We start from the raw sequence: 18,087 nt of genomic DNA, 5'->3' as shown, positions 1-18,087 counted from the left end.
GAAGACATTAGGACTGTACCTCGCTCTTTCATCAGTATATATAGTACATAATGCACATCAGGTGCCACAGGAACCGCTGCTCAAGGTTAAAGCAAGGTCCTCATGAAAGCGGCAATTACTCTCCAGCGACAGATAAGGAGAAGAAAGTCAAAGCTAAGCATCGGGAGAGGAAAGGAGTGCTCAAAGTCAAGTGAAAAAGCTACAAAAGCCTTTGCGAGGGGGAGAGATCACTTCAGAGCCTTGCTGCGAATCGAGGTTTTTGTCTGCCAGGAGGGGTCCCCCAGCAGCAGCAGCTCCCTCCCCACATCTGAAAGGCAGCAGCTGTGCTGGCGTGCAGGCAAGGAAGAACCAAAGCTCAGGTAGGACCTAGTGCCATGCTTGGTGGAGAAGGGATGGCTGCAAAATTATTCTAATAAAACACGTGCAAAGGCTCATGATAAGTTCTTTACATTTTTTATTATTATTATTTTATTTGGATATAGCCTGACTTGTGCTGCAGTTGGTGTCTGGAGACTTCCCAGACCCCAAATCCTTACACAACTGGGAAGACAGGAGGAAAAGGATGCTCATGGATGTGTCTCATCATATTGTCCAGCAGCATTAGGTCAGCATACAAGTGAATACTTAAGGTAGCACAGAAAACTTTTGTTCTGATCTTTGGTTTTGGGTTGTCATCAGACACACCAAGGGGATCCCAGTCCCTCCCAGGGGTTAACACTATGCCCAGAACTGCTCAGCAACTTCAGTACTGACTTGGGTGATGGGGCACCCTCAGCAAGTTTTCAGATGATACAAACTGGGTAAGGTGGCTGATGCACCAGGCGGTACCTCCTGAAGTTCAACAATGTCGTGCACCTGCAGAGGATTCATCTCACACGTGAGTATGTGCTGGGGCTGCCTGGCTGGAAAGCAGCTTTGCAGGAGGAGAGCTGGGGCCCTGGCGAACAGGTTAACCATGAGCCAGCAGCCTGCTCTGGCTGGCCTGCTTTAAGAAAGGAGCTGGACTTTGTGTCCCTGGCCTCTCCATCAGCTCCAAACTTGACTTTCTCCACCCCCTTGCCCTTGATCTTTCCCTCGCCTTCACCAGGTGAAGCCTCTTCCTCCTTTTATGCTTCCAGGTCTCCTTAAATACCTGAACATCCTCTGCTCTAGGTTCCCTCTCGCCTCAGCTGCAGTTCAGGGGTTGTCACCAACGTGGACACCAGCCAGAGGCTGCAACCCTCCTTGTCTGTCAGGTAGGCAGCGGAAAAAAAAAGGGAGATAACGGAGATGAACGGAGCTGTAAGAGTGGATGGTATGGAGGGAAGAGGGAAACAGAGAGCACTGCATGGAGAAAACTGCTCTCAGGGCTGTGTTCAGCCCTTGGATGACTGTATCTACAGGGGCTGAGAGAGAAAAAGTTCAAGGACTGGCCAAGACCAAATCATATCACAGAACTGAGGAACCATCCCTTTCCCAAAAAGCACTGTGGACAGGAGCTGTCTTCATCCTACCAAAGCTCTTTCCTAATGATTTACCTGACAGCAAGGTTGCTAAGTGTTACCCAACTGAAGTCTTTAGGAATAAGCTGTCCTATGCCAGTTTTTACAACTGATCTCCATACATACATATATACAAAATATTGTAAAAATAGGTCAGTGTACAAATCCAGAAACAACCAGTCTGTGATAAAACAATGTTGAGCAGCCTGAACATCACAGTGTTATAACTCAAAATAACAGCTTTTCAGGAAAGTGACTTTCTGGAATGTGATTGAGAAACAAAATAATGCAAGAATATTACCTTTGAAAACTCAAAACATCAAACTGTCCCTAGAGAAAGTGCAGCAATAAAAGTGGATGCAACCATAACTAGGAAGAAAAAAAAAAGGAAAGAAAAAACAGAAAAAAATTACTTTCATGGTTGTCAGGAGGGAAAAAACCACACTTGCTTAACTTAGTTAGATGAAAGGCAGCAGTACAGAAAGAAGAAAGATGGTTCTGGCTGACTCTGGAGTAGTAATTTACAGGGAAAACTGTAGTTCAAAGCACAAATAAACTATTTATTCCTTTTATAATACAATATAAAGGAACAGAAGTTAAAGTCTAATTATAAGTGTAAAAAACACTATTCAGAAGCAGTTTCAGGTTCTGCAACCTTCCTTAGCGTTGCTGTCACAGCTCGACGATTTAAAAACGCTTTTCCTTTCCTTGCTGCTCTGTAAATACCCATCAGCCAGAGAAAACCAAATGCGAAAGCTGGGAGCAAAATGGAAAAAACACTCAGGGAACATCTTCAGGCAGAATACACAGCCAGAGAAGATGAAGAATAAGGTACCAAGAAGCAGAATGAGCAGGACCCAGCACATGCCTCATAACGAAGCTACTGAAGCACTCTGTGAGCCACCTCTCCCTACCAGCCCTTTGTCCCTGGCTTGTAGCTTGCAGCCAGATGGCACAGAGCCATTTCCTGACCCCTCTTCACCTTGAGGGCTCTCAGCAGCCTAGGAGCTGTCAGCCTGGCTCTGTCCTGCCATGCCCCTGGCAGTGCCACCAGTGCCTCCCTGTCCTTGGGTGTCCCACAGCTGCTTGGGCTCGAGGCCCGCTCATCTCTGAGGTCCCCAAACGGTCCTGATCATTTCTATCCGCGTGAAAGCTGAATGCAGGAGAAGTAATGATATCCAACAGACAGCAACAGACCATTTAATTACTTGAGGGTAGGGATTGGTTTTATATATTTTTTTCCTTCAATATATATTGATGCTTTTCTCTAAAAAGTACAAGGAAAAAAGAATGTCAGGTGACCCTCATCACCACCTCTTTTTCAGTCTTGCTAAAAACGTCAACTCTTCAATCACTTTCATTTGAATGAATGCCCACCTTTCATGACAAGCTTTGAAACTCTCTTCAAAATATCCCATTTAGGGGTAAACTCTTTTTTATGGCACTCAGCTTCCAAAATTACCCTGTCTCTGAGATTTTATAGTCACAAAAGCATGACGGACTACACATGAAGCAATAATCAAATTTGCTCTCCTATTCTGAGATTTTTTCATGAAATAAAGCTACAGAGAACAATACAGTTAACCATCATTAATTCAGGATTGGCATTTACGTTTCATCTAGAGTTAATGTAGTCAAACCGAGAACAAAAGCGGTGTATGCAAAGGGGAGCCAGACCTCACCAAAAAGTGAATAATTAATAACTACTTTGATGGTATTCAGCCCATCAGCAAAAATGCAAAAGAACCTTAAACACCATAAATCTCACTGCAACAAATTGAGTTCCTCATATTTTCAGCCGTACATATGGCCTAGCAATCTTTTCAAGTGCAACCCGAGAGCTCGGCGTGACTTCTTGCAGCATTCCACCGGCACCACCGTTAATTCGTTCCACAGGTACAACGCGCCGGTCGGATTTTTCTGATCCAAGAAACTTAGGTTTGCTTAAAGCAGTCATCTGAGAGAAATCAGCTCAAATCTGCTGCACTTTTCCCATGAAGGGGTGCCCTCAAAGGCCCCAGCAGGCCGATGGTAGAATTGGAAAAACAACCTGTCAGCACAACCTCAGCTTCTGCCGTACCATTGATAACGTAACTCGGTCCCACGCAATGTTTCCTGAAGCAGCAGCAGCTTCCTTTCACTTTCGCTGTTGGTGCTGCCTGCAGGTTTCCCAGCTGCCGGCTCCCGTTTCTCACATTTCTGACGTTATCAGATCAGGCTGCAATGGAAACCGGCATCATCCACAAGCTCACGTTTGAGAAAGTGCAGTACATAAGCACACCGCTTTAGTGAGATTAGAGAGAGCTAAGAAAGCAGTAAAGAAGCAAAAATATAGATAGAAGTGTCACTCGTGAAAACATTTGATTTGTGTCCTGATTAAGAAACATCTGAACATCTTCTTAGGTTAACACAGTAAGCACTGAAAAGCTGCAGATGTATTCACCCCCTTCCAGAGACTTGCTTCTTCAGGCTCCATAATTCCTTCATAACCTCTGGGTACGTTGGATCACTCTTTATCTTTTGTTGTTCAGTCTTGTACCACTCTATTGATGACAAAATGTTTAATTTACAGCATTAGCCTGGTGAAATATTTATTCTAGGGGTCAAGACAGAGGAAAGATAGGGGGAGGAGAAGGGCTGACCCCAAGCCACGTTGCCAAGAGCCGTAAGGATCAAATGCCTCAAAAGTGCTTAAAAAATACCTCCCGGTTCTCCAGGATCAACTTTCAGTATAAACTGAAAATTATTAGTTTGAAGCAGTTATAAAGGCAAAGAAAAATCTTCGGAGTATGAACAAAGTACAGTTAAAAGCCTATCTGTCCCAGCTTGCCTGAAACTAAAGTTTAGAGATGAATTGTGTTATTTTCATAGATGTTAACACAAGTGCCAAAGGTGGTATTTGAAATGTCAACATTAACAAGACATATCAAGAAAAGAAGTGTTCACAAGCTTTCCGCTTGCATTTCCACTGGATGACGAGGCACTTACTTCTATTTTAGAGCAAGTTGAAAGCAAGATAGTGATGAAAGCCCAGTTGGCTCCCCTTCCTCGAGGAAAAGACAGGAGAAGAAGAGATCCTCATTTGGGGACACGTCAAATTAGGGAAACATCGAGCTGAATTAGAAGTTTTACAGGACACGTAATTCAAGATGAGCTAGATTAGCAAAAACACACTATTCAGAAGTTTTAACTCAACCTGGCACAACTCTGTAGGGAGGCTTCTGTGGCATAGTCAAGCCCAGCCCTCAGGGCTGCGTTTTGCTTGGAGCCCAAACACCGCAGCCTGGCTGAAAGAACTCCAGAATGTAAATAATGAGGTGAAACCATCAGGTTGCACCCGATCAAAATCTACCCATGACATTTGCAACTTGAAGGATCTGAAAACAGCACCTGGGGTGAGGATTATGCTGCTCTAACTTGGATGTATATGCCATGGGAAAGAACAGAAACAAAATTAAGGCAGCATTATGGGTACAGCAGAAGAACAAGAGGTTTGGCTAAGAAGATACTCCATACACTGTATAAACTTATTCATGTTTTACTCCCAACACTTTAACAATCCTAGAAGTTACAAATCTTTTCATCTCTTCAAACAGTTATGCAAAAGTCATGGTATAATTATGGTATAACTCTACATGCAATCAAAGCTTTTGGGCTTATTACTGGGGCGGAGCCAAGCCAATTCCACAGTGATGGCTGCAATACTCCAATAGCTGCACCGACTGAAAGAGACAAACCTGGACAGAGGCTGGGTGGGTGAGGTAGTGGGGAAAGTTGGAAAGTTACAGTAAATGAAAAAGTTCTACTCTTCCAAGAAGCGCAATGCTTCATCTTCCTGCGTATGGTAATTCATCTTTGGTTAGTCTTCTCAAAAATTAAACTGTTCTCTGAGTGAAAAAAAATACAAAGACCAAAAAAAAAGAGGAAAAAAAAACTTATCACAGTCCAGTTTTATTTCTTGACTCCACAGCTAAACTAAGAGGTGATGAAAGCAGCCGATCATTTGCTACCAGGTACCAACATTGACAAGGGAAAAACATGTAAGAGTATTTTGACTAAGAATGGAACCAGCACGTGTTCGGTACATTAAGCTACTACTTTAAAGCTTATTCCAGCATCTCCAAAGAAGAGCCAAGCGCTGCGAAGTTAATCAAAACAAGATGTCTCTGAAGAGCTGAGTACTGCGAGGGATCCGCCAGCGTGCGGCAGCAGGACCACCCAGAAATTGCCTCCAAGATGCAAGCCCAACAGAAAGCCTACCAGCTGGGAAACCAAGCTTAGGCAAGTTAAACCCTTCCTTCCCCTGTGTAACATTACCTCCCCCAAAGGACTGCTGCAGATAAAAAAAAAAAAAAAAAAAAAAAAAAAAAAAAAAAAAAAAAAGCTCATTCAGAAATACAGCTGTACACTTGAATTTTGCATTTTATGATCTCCAAGTCTTAGAGAAGTTTGGCAAGCACGACTATTGGATACAATTAGAAGCTCGACTGCGATACTTTTCTGTTTATTGCAAACAGCTCGGTGACTGTGAAGCGTACCTGCAGCTGCAGATGGTTCAAGTATTCCTACATATTTTTAAAATATTCCATATTTGATAGCTGCTGAAAAGGAGAGATGCAAGGGAAAAGATACACAGTGAGAATACATCAAGCCTTTTTTTTTTCTTTTCAAATAAACAGAGAAAAGTGTCTTACAGCAATAGTTATATTTTATTTTCTCTTTTAGTTTCAAATTGCAGTATTTTCAGCATTTTTTTAAAACTTAAACATACATCTAAAATTATATGCTTTCTTTTTACTTTGAGTACAATTGCTTTTTGGGTCGGGGCTCCAAGCATTTGCTTCTCATTGCCCTCAAGCTAAACAAGACAACACCACCGGGTGCTGCGCATCACATGCCTTTACCTTGTCCTTCGTCAGGTTGATCCGACTCGATGGTATGCACACACAGACTGATGTGAATGATAAGCTCACACAAAATGCACATGACAAAAAGCAGCGCATGCGTCACGAATGCTCTGCAGCATTTATACCCAGTTAATGTGAACACAGCTAAACTTGACATACTGTAGAAGCTCTCCTGGGTATGGCTGTGGGATTCTCAAGATTTTCAATGGATACTTCAAGGTAGCATGCACAAAGAGTTCACCTGAAATCTCAGCATTAGGTAAGATTAGCATATTGAACTTACCATAATTTTGCTACATCGCTTACTCTAGTTCTTACAGCAGCTTTTTTTTTTTTTTTTTGACTTTAAAAGAAGGAAGCTATCTAAAAACTACAAAAGTACTTTGCTCCTTTATAACTTTCACCAATTGCATCCTTTCAACCAAAGTTGTTTTAAAAATAAAAGAGCAAAGCACCTACCATTGTCACATAGTTGATTTCTATCATTAGTGCAAAATTTAGTTGGGATTGTACATGAAAAAGTCTGCTTTATGCAATGGATGTACTTGAACCAGTCCCCTTTTTACTCCCACCCCATCCCTTTCAACCACTGGGTAAGATCCTGAATGACCAAATTTAATTAGACTGCTTATTGCTATATTTATTGCTCATTATACCCTAAAATTTTCTTTTATTTTAGGAAGCAGAAATGCTTAGCATAAATTTAGGAAGCATAAATGACAGCTCCACAAAACTGTAAGACAAAAAAAAAGAGGTCTGCTGCTCTTGGAGAACTGTCTTTGCAGTGTTTCTGACACAACCTCCTTATCTGGTAAATAAAGTTAACAGCCATTTAAAAAGGGGAATGGCAAGACAGAATGCTCTTAAGGCAAAACTACTCAGTATCAACAAATTACTTTCAACCCAAAAGGTTACACTCATTCCCCACTTCGTTTGATCAATACCTGCTCATGTTTAAGGATAGCTAATGTCTTTTAGGCAACAAGCAACTTCTTGGTACTGAGAAGCCATTCCTACCAAAGCAAAAGTAAAACACAATCGTTTACTAAATGCTTTAGGGAAGAAATGACATTTGAGTGTATAATCAAGAGATTTAAATAAATTCACATTCAGTTTCAACTGGCAAAGAGCATAAGTAGTAAAGAGACTACTTCAAATGCCCCCAGTAAGAACTGATTTATAATGTTTTGTAATTTCCAGCTCCTCTTGCAGTCAGTGCAAGGGATGGGGCATGCTGAATAAAACCCAGCTTTAATGGAATAGGGAGTAGCTGGCCCAAAAGCTTGTAGAAAGTGGGCTAGTATACAAAGCTCTTAAAGGAGGGACACATGGTGGATTGAGTAGATTCTTTAAAATCTCAACTGTTAATGACATCTTAAACATTCATCTGTCTTTTCACTGAGTCTTTTTCTCAAGTATGCTCCCATTTACACTGTATGTCTAATCTTGTATGGGTGTAAATAAGTTGGTTTCAGTACAGAGCACATTGAAGGATTTCTTTGCTTTGGTTAGCCAGCACAGCAAGTGCAAGTCTTAAGGCCAAACAAATGAAAAACGGAACAGCCCAGTTTTCAGAAGTAGCTTGCTGTCTACAGCAAGTTAAAAGCAGTCTGTGAAATAAAGCTTCGCCTTAAATCAATCTCAAGGGACAAGTGCTTGTAGTTGTGGGTTTTTTTGTTGTTTTTTTTTTGTTTGTTTGTTTTGTTTTTTTCCCTCTTTAAACCCAACACCAGTATTTCTTAGTGGCCCTTGTTCTGCTGTTTCGTTCTGCTGCTGCAGTCCCCACCACAGATCTATTGGCTCTTGTCACTAGAAACAGGCAGGAGTAATTTTAAGTAGGATTTCACTCACAGAAAAGGGAGAGTGAGGAAAGCAACAAGAAGTAGACAGAAAAGCATGCGGCAGGTGAAATGCTAGATTTGAAGCACTACAGGTGTGCGTTTCCACACTAGGAAGACCCTTAAGTTACATTCCCTACAGGTCACTGGGAATTTCTAAGAGGAGGTGCTGTTCTTTAGACACTTTGGAAACACGGTTCAGGAGGTATACTAGGACAAATCTCCAAGAGAGGTTAAAACAAAAGGGAGTTATTACTAGCAGGGAATCCTTGCGAGGTTAGAACTGACTGCATCGGCTCTAAAGCTCACCTAGAACTGGGTATCGCAAGTATTTGCTTAAAGGCCGTTTGAGGAAAAGGGGCTTTGTCACATCAGATGCTCACTGTACTCCTTTCAGTGGTTGGAAAGATTTTATGGCAAGTCCCAAATGGGTTGGTTTGGAACGTTTCATACAGGGACTAGCTCCCATTATGCCAAGGTAAAGTAACCAACTAGTCTGTGTTAATCATGAGGAGCTTAAAATTATGAAGAATTTAACAGTTTGTAACACAACGTATACTGTTGGTGAGGATATGACTAACCTGATGCTTAAAAAATATATTAAAATCTATTTTAAATTTTGGAAAATAGCTTACAAAAATATCTTCACTTAAACTATATATCATACAAAAACTGACTTGTGGGGGGGTTTACAGTACAAAACGATTATTGGTGGTTACAAAAGGGAAGAGTGATCTATACTACCCTTAATGAAAGCACAGGGCATTATATCTCACTGCCTCGAATCAGTCTCCTATCAGAATTATGACAATTTCCAATGTAACTCAAAACTTTCAAACAGTATCTATTTATTAAACCTTTTTCTGAACTCGTGTTCAGTTTCTTTTAAAAATCACCACAGTGCTGTGGCCCAAGAAAAAAGAGTAACCCAACTAAGGGCAGAAATAATTGCTCCAGATAGTAAGATTTGTAGAGAGCTAAATACAGCAATGTCTACAGTTGTTTCTACTGCCCATGTCATCAGTTTTTGTCTACCTAAGAGGAAGTGACACCAGTGGACAATTCCTTTTAAATCAATTAATGGGCAGAAGCAACAATTTTTGGTCTAAATTGGAATTAGTTTAAATACATGGGTTTAATAAATACAAATATACACATCTGTATACATTAAATGTTGTCATGTGTATAATTTCAACATATACATTATATACAGAAATACATACAAGTACATGCTCCTCCTGACAACACTATCTTGTTTTTCCAAGTGTCACCAAAAGGTGTGATAATAAAATGAAGAGAGGTTAAATATAGGACATGACTGAGAACCCAGCTATCATTTTTCTATAAGTCAAGAATTAAAGGAAATATAACTAAAGACAAAGGCTATGCTAGATTTTCCCTGTGTAATGCTTACGAATCAATGGGGTTCCCTGTGTGGTAAGCAAAAGGTAAATCTGGCCCTGTGGAGTGTTCTAAAATTCATGGATATGTGTACTATGTGTCTAAAGCATTACGTATACAACAGGTAATAAAAGAGGTTGTGTAATCTAACACCTTAGCCAGTCCCAAAGTAGACCACAGCAGCCTTCCGATTCTCAATTGCTAGCATAGATTTGTTTAAAGTAAGAGTGGTTCGAATCGAGATGACTCCATGGTCTCATTTAGGAAATGTCAAATGGTTATTGACTACTGGGGAGCTTGCACTGTTGTCTCTTAAAACGCTGTGCAGCAGATAAGAGCAGTTTCTTAAGTATACAAAAGGCTGATCCAAAATAACTAGTCCTCTCTTTCACCATTACATCTAAAAATAAAGGAATTGAAAAGAAGCTACAAGTGGACCACAAGAACACCTCCTTAATACAGTCTCTCAAGAGAAATTAAATCAACATATTCCAGTTTTAAAGCACTTTAAGAAAAAAATGAGATGCAAAACAAGATGTAATCTGTACATTAAGATGGATTTTCAAAAGGAACATAAATTTGAGCACAAGAATAAAAATGAGGACAATACAGATGTCAAAACATTCAGTAGCGTGGCTTCTGTTCATCTCAAATTACAGCACAGCTCATGCATCACACATCTTACAATTTTACATACTGTACATGATATAGAAATAGAAATATTTAAGTTAAAATTTCTTTTACTGATATACCGTACTCAAATTTTAAATCCTGAGAAGAAAAAAGAAAAAAAGTGTGGTTACGTATGTGCACTACATCTCCGATACCACCAACACATACACCACAGGGTATAAGAAAGTCCAGAGAGGAATTACATGCTGGAAGTGTAACTCATGAAAGCCATTTTCTCTTTTCCTTGTTTGGGAGAGACATTGCGAAACAATTTCTAGTCTGTACTACACAACAGTATATACAAGTACGTAAAACTATGAAGTTTTCTAATGACTGCAGCTTGCAATAATAGAGTGGTTCTGTCAGTTTCTTACCAGCTGCAACACAGTGACTTCAGCTGAACATTAGGAAGAAGAGTACTATCAGTTACTTTGCACATAGTACTTGCTCATATTTTACAGTTAGTAAATCTGTCTCAGGTTAGTCCCAAACATCCCTTAAATCTTCCCACCCACAGGTGCTTGGTGTTGATGACAACAACAACAAAAAGTACACTATGCTTTTCAGGTGATTTCCAGTGCTGCAGAGCACTTCTCCATGCATTCTGGAAGTAAAAACTGGCCATGTTTATCACAAATGCAACCCCAGACATTTCTCCGTCTTGCATTCCCCACAATTCGTATCAGATTCCAACACTAGTCATGCAATTCCAATATGCATCAGGACGTTCAACATGCTGTGACCTTGTGGACATTTTGCAAACAAGTTAGTAGGCGATGATACGGCGTTCCTGGTGATGCTACCACCTCAAACACTGACTGAAAGGCCCTCCGGTCTAATTCTTCATCTATCTGATGTCGGTAGAAGTCTATGGCCACCAGACAGAAGATGTTAACATCCACTTGCTCCAGTTTTCCCATTCTGCTGATAATATGTGGAAGACTGAGATATATGTTAAGGTCATAATGACAGAAATTGGTCATGATGTACTAGCTTAAACACCGTTCTCCAACAAAATTACATCCGAGTTCACCAACCACGTTGTATAAAATATTGTCATGTAGTACTCAATGAAGAAATAGAATTTCTGTAGCAGCAGTTTATCTTCACACAATTTCTTATTCTCAAACTCCTTTTAACCTAGCAGAACTCTTCCTTCTTTATCCAATGGAAGAAACAATGCAGTCAGAACTACAGTATGGACTGCCTGTAACCAAAGAGCACTGCTGAGATGAGGAGTCATTAGGAAATTTAAAATGACGACACATGGCTACCCTTTTGCCTGGTCCTTATTTCTCTCTCTCTCTCTATATATATATTATATTAATATATAATATATAATATATAATATTAATATATGATATATAATATTAATATATAATATGTAATATATATAATATATATATATATATATATATATATATATATATATATATGTATTATTTTATCTTGTAGAAGGGATACAGGACAAAGCTTTTGAAGATATCCAAAGATACCCAGTGAAGCTTTTTCAAAGTCTCTCAAAGTATGGAACTTCCCAATCACTTTGCATAGTCACAAGGAACAGAACTTCACACAGTAGTTTTAGGTAACTGCATTCTTACCACCTAATCAGAAATTCTTTTTTTTCCTGAAACCTCAGGCACCAAAAGCACAAAGTGATAAATATCACAACTAGCTACAATAAGCCTGTTTGTTTTGGTGTATTAAATGTGTGTTTTTACTACCCTCCAAGGCTACCAATGCGCTTTACAAAATCACATTTACTGCTATGTGGCACACATTCATTCTGTTTAGGATACATCGCTGAAATCCATTGACTGGTGGAAGCACTGACAAAAAAACAGGAAAGACTCCACATGGCCATTGCCACTGGTGTTCTTTGTGTGAAATTAGAGAGAGACAGCATCACCCAGTCACGGACCATTGAGGACTGTCCAGTAGTATGTAGTGTCTGGAACACCTGCAAAGAATATTTCACACAGGAATAAAGACATGGCAGAAAGACAAGAAAGAGTTTGTTTTCTCTTGAAAAGGTTTTCCTCAGCTAGAAAGCTCTGACATTCACAACCTGGATGACTGGACATAATTCTGAGTATTAAGAATGCAATGCATAGACAAAGCGATTCTGCAAAGAGTCAGCCAGGATCCAACTGGACTCATGACATCTGTGCCAAACTGAAGTGAGCATACATAAAACACAAGACTTGCTTTGTGTCTCTATTTTTAATAGACAAGAGTGCATGTGTACACCACATTCTAAGTGATGCATGAGTCCAGTAAGTAGGTGCTGAAGAGCAAGATACACAGAAGCCCAAGTCTACAGAAGCTTGGCTGAGTTTGTAAGCCCAGATGACCTAGGATGGCTCTCTGAGATCTGAAGAACCTGAGCAGCAGAATCTCTACTATTAATTTTCTCTTTATTTTTCCTTATGAAGGTGATTCTAGCCCTCCATTTCCCCCAGAACTCAAAGCTCACAGTAGCACACCTCAGTCACCGTTGAACAGTTTATTAGATCTAACAAAAATTATAGTTGCCCATTATATTCCACTACTGAAGGCCTGTCACTTATTTAGAAGTCCTCTGAAACATTTAAGGAAAAAAAAACAAAAAAACAAACATTACCTTATAAACTACTGTTGCCATAAATTGCGGATAAGGCTGCTGATTGGATAAAAATTCTCCAATAACTTTATTCATTACGTCTTGTGGGGGGAAAAAGTCATCCAGGAACTGTGGAAGGATCCGGGCCACTACTCTAGCTTCAAAAGGAAATCCCTTCCTGATCCTAAAAATAATAAACAAGATTTTATGATTTAATTCCAGTAAATATCTTGTTATTTTTCAATTTAATTGCAATAATTCAAGACATTTCCTAATCTTACACTAACAATATAGCAAAACTAGCCTACCAAAGCTATTAGAAATAATTAGGAGTCATTCCCTCAACCAGACTCCCTTTTTTGTTTTTCCCCCTCTCAAATAGCACATACTTTTGAACCTCTCTAATTGATTTAGAGACATGATTTCACAACAGAAAAATTGAAAAGGCTAAACAAGAACAAAAATGACAGGGAAATCACTAATGCTAGTTAATAGAGAAAAGACTATTCATAAGCAGAACCTTGCTTTCCATTCGTAACATCTTTGCATCACTTTCATTCAACACCAGAATGACCAATATATCACAGAGGAAAAGCAAGCTGCACCATACAGAGGAGGAAAGCTATTTCACTTTAAGGACAATTTTATTTAATGAACACTGATTGAGAAATCTTCCTAATAATGGCTGCATCTGTTGATGTGTCAAGATCAAGTTAATAACTGTTGTAGGGAACAATCATATTTTCTGCTTCTATATTCGTCGTTCGTTTTGCTAACTCTTAGGAGTGATATTTTCACAAGTAATCAGGCACAGTTCTAGCTCTGTTCTCACTGAGAGCAGAACTGAAACCCTCATCCAGTTTTATGGAAAAAACACTGAACACTTAAAAAAAAATATAAATCATTGTCCTACAAACTACTACGTAAAATCTAACATGTTATGCTCACTTAACACAGCTTGAGATTGTCAGATCAGAACAGGGGGGTTTGAAATACTTCCATTAAATAACTTCCATGCGAATACAGAAATTTTACTGTACCCTTCCACTGCAATTACTTAACAGCCTTGAAAAGAGCAACACTTGGGGGGGAAGGGGAAAAGATGTTTTAAACTCTTCAGGCTGATTTCAAAGATTAGTTCCTGTAAATTGGATTTATATCCTTGATTATGCAGAAGACATCCTGAAAAGCACTCAAGAGTTCGACCTGAAGGGAGCTGGAAATACATTTATAAAGTATTATGGTTTGTGAAACAGAGTATCAGTTAGAACAGGTCTGTTTTCCATTTACATTCCTGTACATTTGTGCTGCATTCAGCAATTCCATCAGTGTTACTGCATATACTAGAAGCATCAATTTTAAGCTGTGGTAAGCAGAAAAATATCATTAAGTATTAGATCTGTCAAACAGAGAAGTGACAAGACAGTGCCAAACAATCATTTCCCTCATGACACATTTTATCACGTTTTATCCTCTCACCTATCAAAAAGGACAGACACACGTTCCATAGCCACAATCACAGATTCACTGTCAGGGGCTGCAGGATTTGCATCTGTGGAACGACTGGGGCTGATTTTTTCCTTTCCTAAAACAAGATAATTTGTTACAAAATGTGAATGCCAAAATAAGACCTTTTTATCCTTAGTAGCAAAAACAATTGAAGAAATAGCACTGTCAGTAAGCTAACAGCTCTCAGCACATCAAAGGTATAAAAATAAGTAAATACCTGTGTACATGCAAGTCAGCATCAACCCAAGTGCTGCCATCGCTCTGTGGGGGCTCTGCACATTCACTCTGTCAACACTCAGTTTAACGAGAGATTCACTATCCAGCCTAGAAAGTTGCTCTGAAAGGAGGAGTCGTTCCAATCCTCTCAGTACACAATGATAAATAATGGATGGCGTTGATTCGTCACTTCCAGACACCATGACTCCACACATCTGAAATAAAAAAAAAAGCCAGCTAGTTGTTTCTGAGGTGCATTTAGGTCATCTTCTAGCAGCATAACGTTATAGCTAGCATGTGAGGAACTGCATCAAAGACCACTGTATTAAGAAAGCCTGGTGAAACAAAAACCTTTATTACAAAAAATAAACCGTTAAATATCTCTGTTATAAATATCCTGGGTTACATGATCACCTTTGATGGGGGGCATTACCACATACCTGTATAATTCCTGCAGAGAATTCAGGACCTACATCAAGTGGATAATTCTCTATCAAATAGAACGCAGCTGCACACATTACTAAGATGTGCTGTTGGTTATGGACATTCACACAACTGTAAATAAGCGAAAACAAAGTTGTCACTTACATCAAAGTTGCCTATGTCATGAACAGAGACAATACAAACAAGCCTTAGAAACACCAGGTATTTTTTCCACGTGAAATTTATGCAATTTTTAAATTACACAAAGTATCACCAAGTGATTTGCACAAAACTGCCACATGCTATACGGGAGCACTGGTTTTCATGGAAAGCTGGCCTAACATTTCCCTAATTTTTTTCAGCTGTATAGTTACAAGCCAACATTGCTTGACTTGTCTAGAAGAAAAACATCATTCATTACTGATCCTGCAAGTCTCATTCAAAGAGTATGCCTTTTAAAAGAAGAATAAGGTAAGGTTTAGGGAACACAATTTACCAAAGAAAAAAAATGAGAGCTTTCTGTTTATCTACCCTCAAATACCTTTTTACTTTTGTAAATCAAACATAAAATTGGCTCCAATTCATCTCCAAGGTTTCAATGAAACTGACAAAACTTAAGTTGTTTTATGCAACAACAGTAAGTCTTTTTGTTCACACAAGCATGCAACAGTTCCAGTCAGAAGTAGAAACAGTAACACTGCAAGAGAAGCTAGTTTTTCAAGTTCCAACAAGGCAACCCTAAAAATCTTAATAAAGTTTTCTTTTTTTCTTAGTTTTTAAGAGCCAGGCTAAAATAAGCCAGTTTATTTCTACACATGTATTCTTTCACTGAATGTAAAACAGGGGAGGTTTTGTTGTTTTAAATGAAGGAGATGATGGAAAGGGAAAAAAAAAATCTTACTGTGCCACTCCTCTCAAATTGGAGAGCAAATAATCACTGATAATTGGAATGAGCTGCTTCGCTGTCTCATCAAGCAAGTCACACTCAAGGATATAAAGAATTCCATGCAGAGCTCCAATTCGACTTGGCATGTGGGTACTTCTTAGAGTGGATTCCAGCAGTCGACTTACTGGTTCAGCCACAGCTTTATCCTAATATACCCAAAATAATTATTAAAGTCAATACTGGTGGTCCTGTTACTTGGAAATACTTGGGGAAAATTGCTAAAAAAAAATCAGATTGCTAATAATTTATGCAAGATTGGCATAAAACAGAGGCGAGCTTATAACAGTACTTTGAATCTATCACACAAGATTAATATATCTGATAAGAGGTAACTTGCAGATTCACTAGTAAACTGACACCACAAGGTGATCAAGTTAACTTTTTACAGCTAAAACAAGTCATCCCATAATTTAAAACCAAAGCCAAGATACACATGGTAAACTATATGTGATATTAGGGATCATTTACATATAGGACTTGGATAGTCAGGATTTTCTGTCTTTCCAACTACACAACAAAGGACACTTCTGTATTGCACTGGCTGGTAGATGCCTATAGGCTGTGTGCAAAAGAACAGTCTCCCATCCACTCAACTATCAGTACAGTGCTCCATTTATTTGTTCTGTACATCCTTCTATCCATCACCCCTGCGTTTAACCTTCAAACATTAATCTGGCATCAGATACTTTACCCCCCATTAACAAAGTTCAATAAGCCCACAAGAACATGCAAAAACGACCCTAAAATGAGTTAGATTTGAAAAGCAAAATCTTATTTTTCTTAAAGTTTATGCTAAACATTTGAGAGAAATTGCTTTACCTTATTCTTGCACTCATGAATTATCTAAGACACAGGTCAGTTTTACAGCATGTGCTCCACCTGTTCTTTTTCCCTAGAGTTGCTCTCTTTAAGCAAATTTTCAACATGACTGACCACAGGACAACAAGCAACTCTTAGTGGACTCAGCCCCCCTTTCATTTTTCTCCCACTAAGCAAAATATTCATCTGTTTGCTTTTGAGCAAGTGCTACTATCTCACTGAGTGGGTAATTAGAGCTTAGTCAGAACAAGCTGATCTCTGAAGCTGTTCTGCTAAGTTTGGCATCTCTTGCAAAGACTTCCCTTTTACTGATGCTGCTGCAAAAGCTACTGCAAGTCCTACCCCTAAGTCTTTCAAAACCTTTCTTAACACTGTTATCCATACAGTTTATGTTAGTCTCAACAGTTATAGAAATGTTAGCTTTTTTTCATAAATAGTCCCACTCTGAAATGTCTACTGGAAGATACTAATCCTCCCTTATCTACATAGTTAAATTCATGCAAACTTGCATTAACTTCCTTTCCCTAAATTTGGGGTGACCACAACGGAGGTAAAACAAGAGCAAGGGAAAGAAAAGGGATTCATGACTATCAAGTTAAGTATTCATTTTGTGCACTGTCCCAGTCTCTTACAAGGGAAAAAAAAGACAACAGAACTGACAGATTCTGCAGCAGAGATGAAGGACTAGTAACTTAGGATGTTCTAATCCCTAGAGGCTCGTAATTTTGCAATAAGTTTCCACGAAAATTTCTTACCATTCCTAGAACAGCAGCAGCTTTACAAGTGGCTGGTATCAAATACTGTACAAGAATCTCATCTTCTGATGGATGCACCTTTCGCAATTCCGTCAATGTAGTGTACATCATCTCAAACTGATTCCTTTCTGTAAATAAGTCTGATACTGCCAGAAGCTATACACAAATTAAAATCAAATACAAAAAAGCCCATTAGCAGCTCGCAAAAATTGACTCTTACAGTTGTCAGCAAATATTCTTCAACTGACCTATTCAATACAAACATCAACTCAAACGTTTGGAATAACAATTGTTAACTTGAGCAGAATTCCGCCACCTATCCCACTCCCAGTGTTTTTTTGTTTTTTGTTTTTTGTTTTTTTTTTTCCCCAAAAAAAGGTTTACAAAAACAAATCCACTAGTGATTCTGGAAAACGAATGAACATATTAAAACACCCCAAAACATACAGCACATACTCTCTCACAATGACAGCTTCATCGAAGTATTTTAGTTATTAGTGCATAATGCTTATCAG

At 39.0% G+C, this 18,087-nt stretch overlaps 1 protein-coding gene and 1 long non-coding RNA gene across 3 annotated transcripts in view; one reads left to right on the top strand and one right to left on the bottom strand.

Moving 5' to 3' along the window:
• The first annotated feature begins 75 nt into the window (after positions 1-75).
• Positions 76-3,056, top strand: LOC311436569. The gene is made up of 3 exons (XR_014692945.1): positions 76-359; positions 483-604; positions 1,119-3,056. It is a non-coding gene; the product is annotated as an uncharacterized lncRNA (long non-coding RNA).
• A 3,115-nt stretch (positions 3,057-6,171) lies between these two features.
• HTT (huntingtin) overlaps positions 6,172-18,087 on the bottom strand; it is an 83,886-nt gene continuing 71,970 nt past the window's right edge. For both annotated transcript variants that reach the window (XM_084518838.1, XM_084518839.1), the window contains 8 exons: positions 17,573-17,728; positions 15,954-16,144; positions 15,070-15,184; positions 14,631-14,844; positions 14,384-14,489; positions 12,926-13,088; positions 12,102-12,262; positions 6,172-11,241 (listed from right to left, as the gene is read on the bottom strand). In XM_084518838.1, coding sequence (XP_084374964.1) covers positions 11,028-11,241; positions 12,102-12,262; positions 12,926-13,088; positions 14,384-14,489; positions 14,631-14,844; positions 15,070-15,184; positions 15,954-16,144; positions 17,573-17,728 — 1,320 coding nt within the window. In that variant the 3' untranslated portion in view covers positions 6,172-11,027. The remainder of the gene's footprint in view (positions 11,242-12,101; positions 12,263-12,925; positions 13,089-14,383; positions 14,490-14,630; positions 14,845-15,069; positions 15,185-15,953; positions 16,145-17,572; positions 17,729-18,087) is intronic.

This window comes from Aythya ferina (assembly GCF_964211825.1).
Source record: "Aythya ferina genome assembly, chromosome: 4".
In the NCBI taxonomy this organism is placed as follows: Eukaryota; Metazoa; Chordata; class Aves; order Anseriformes; family Anatidae; genus Aythya; species Aythya ferina.
Note: the sequence above shows the minus strand (reverse complement) of the source record. Positions and strands in the feature narration are given on the sequence as shown.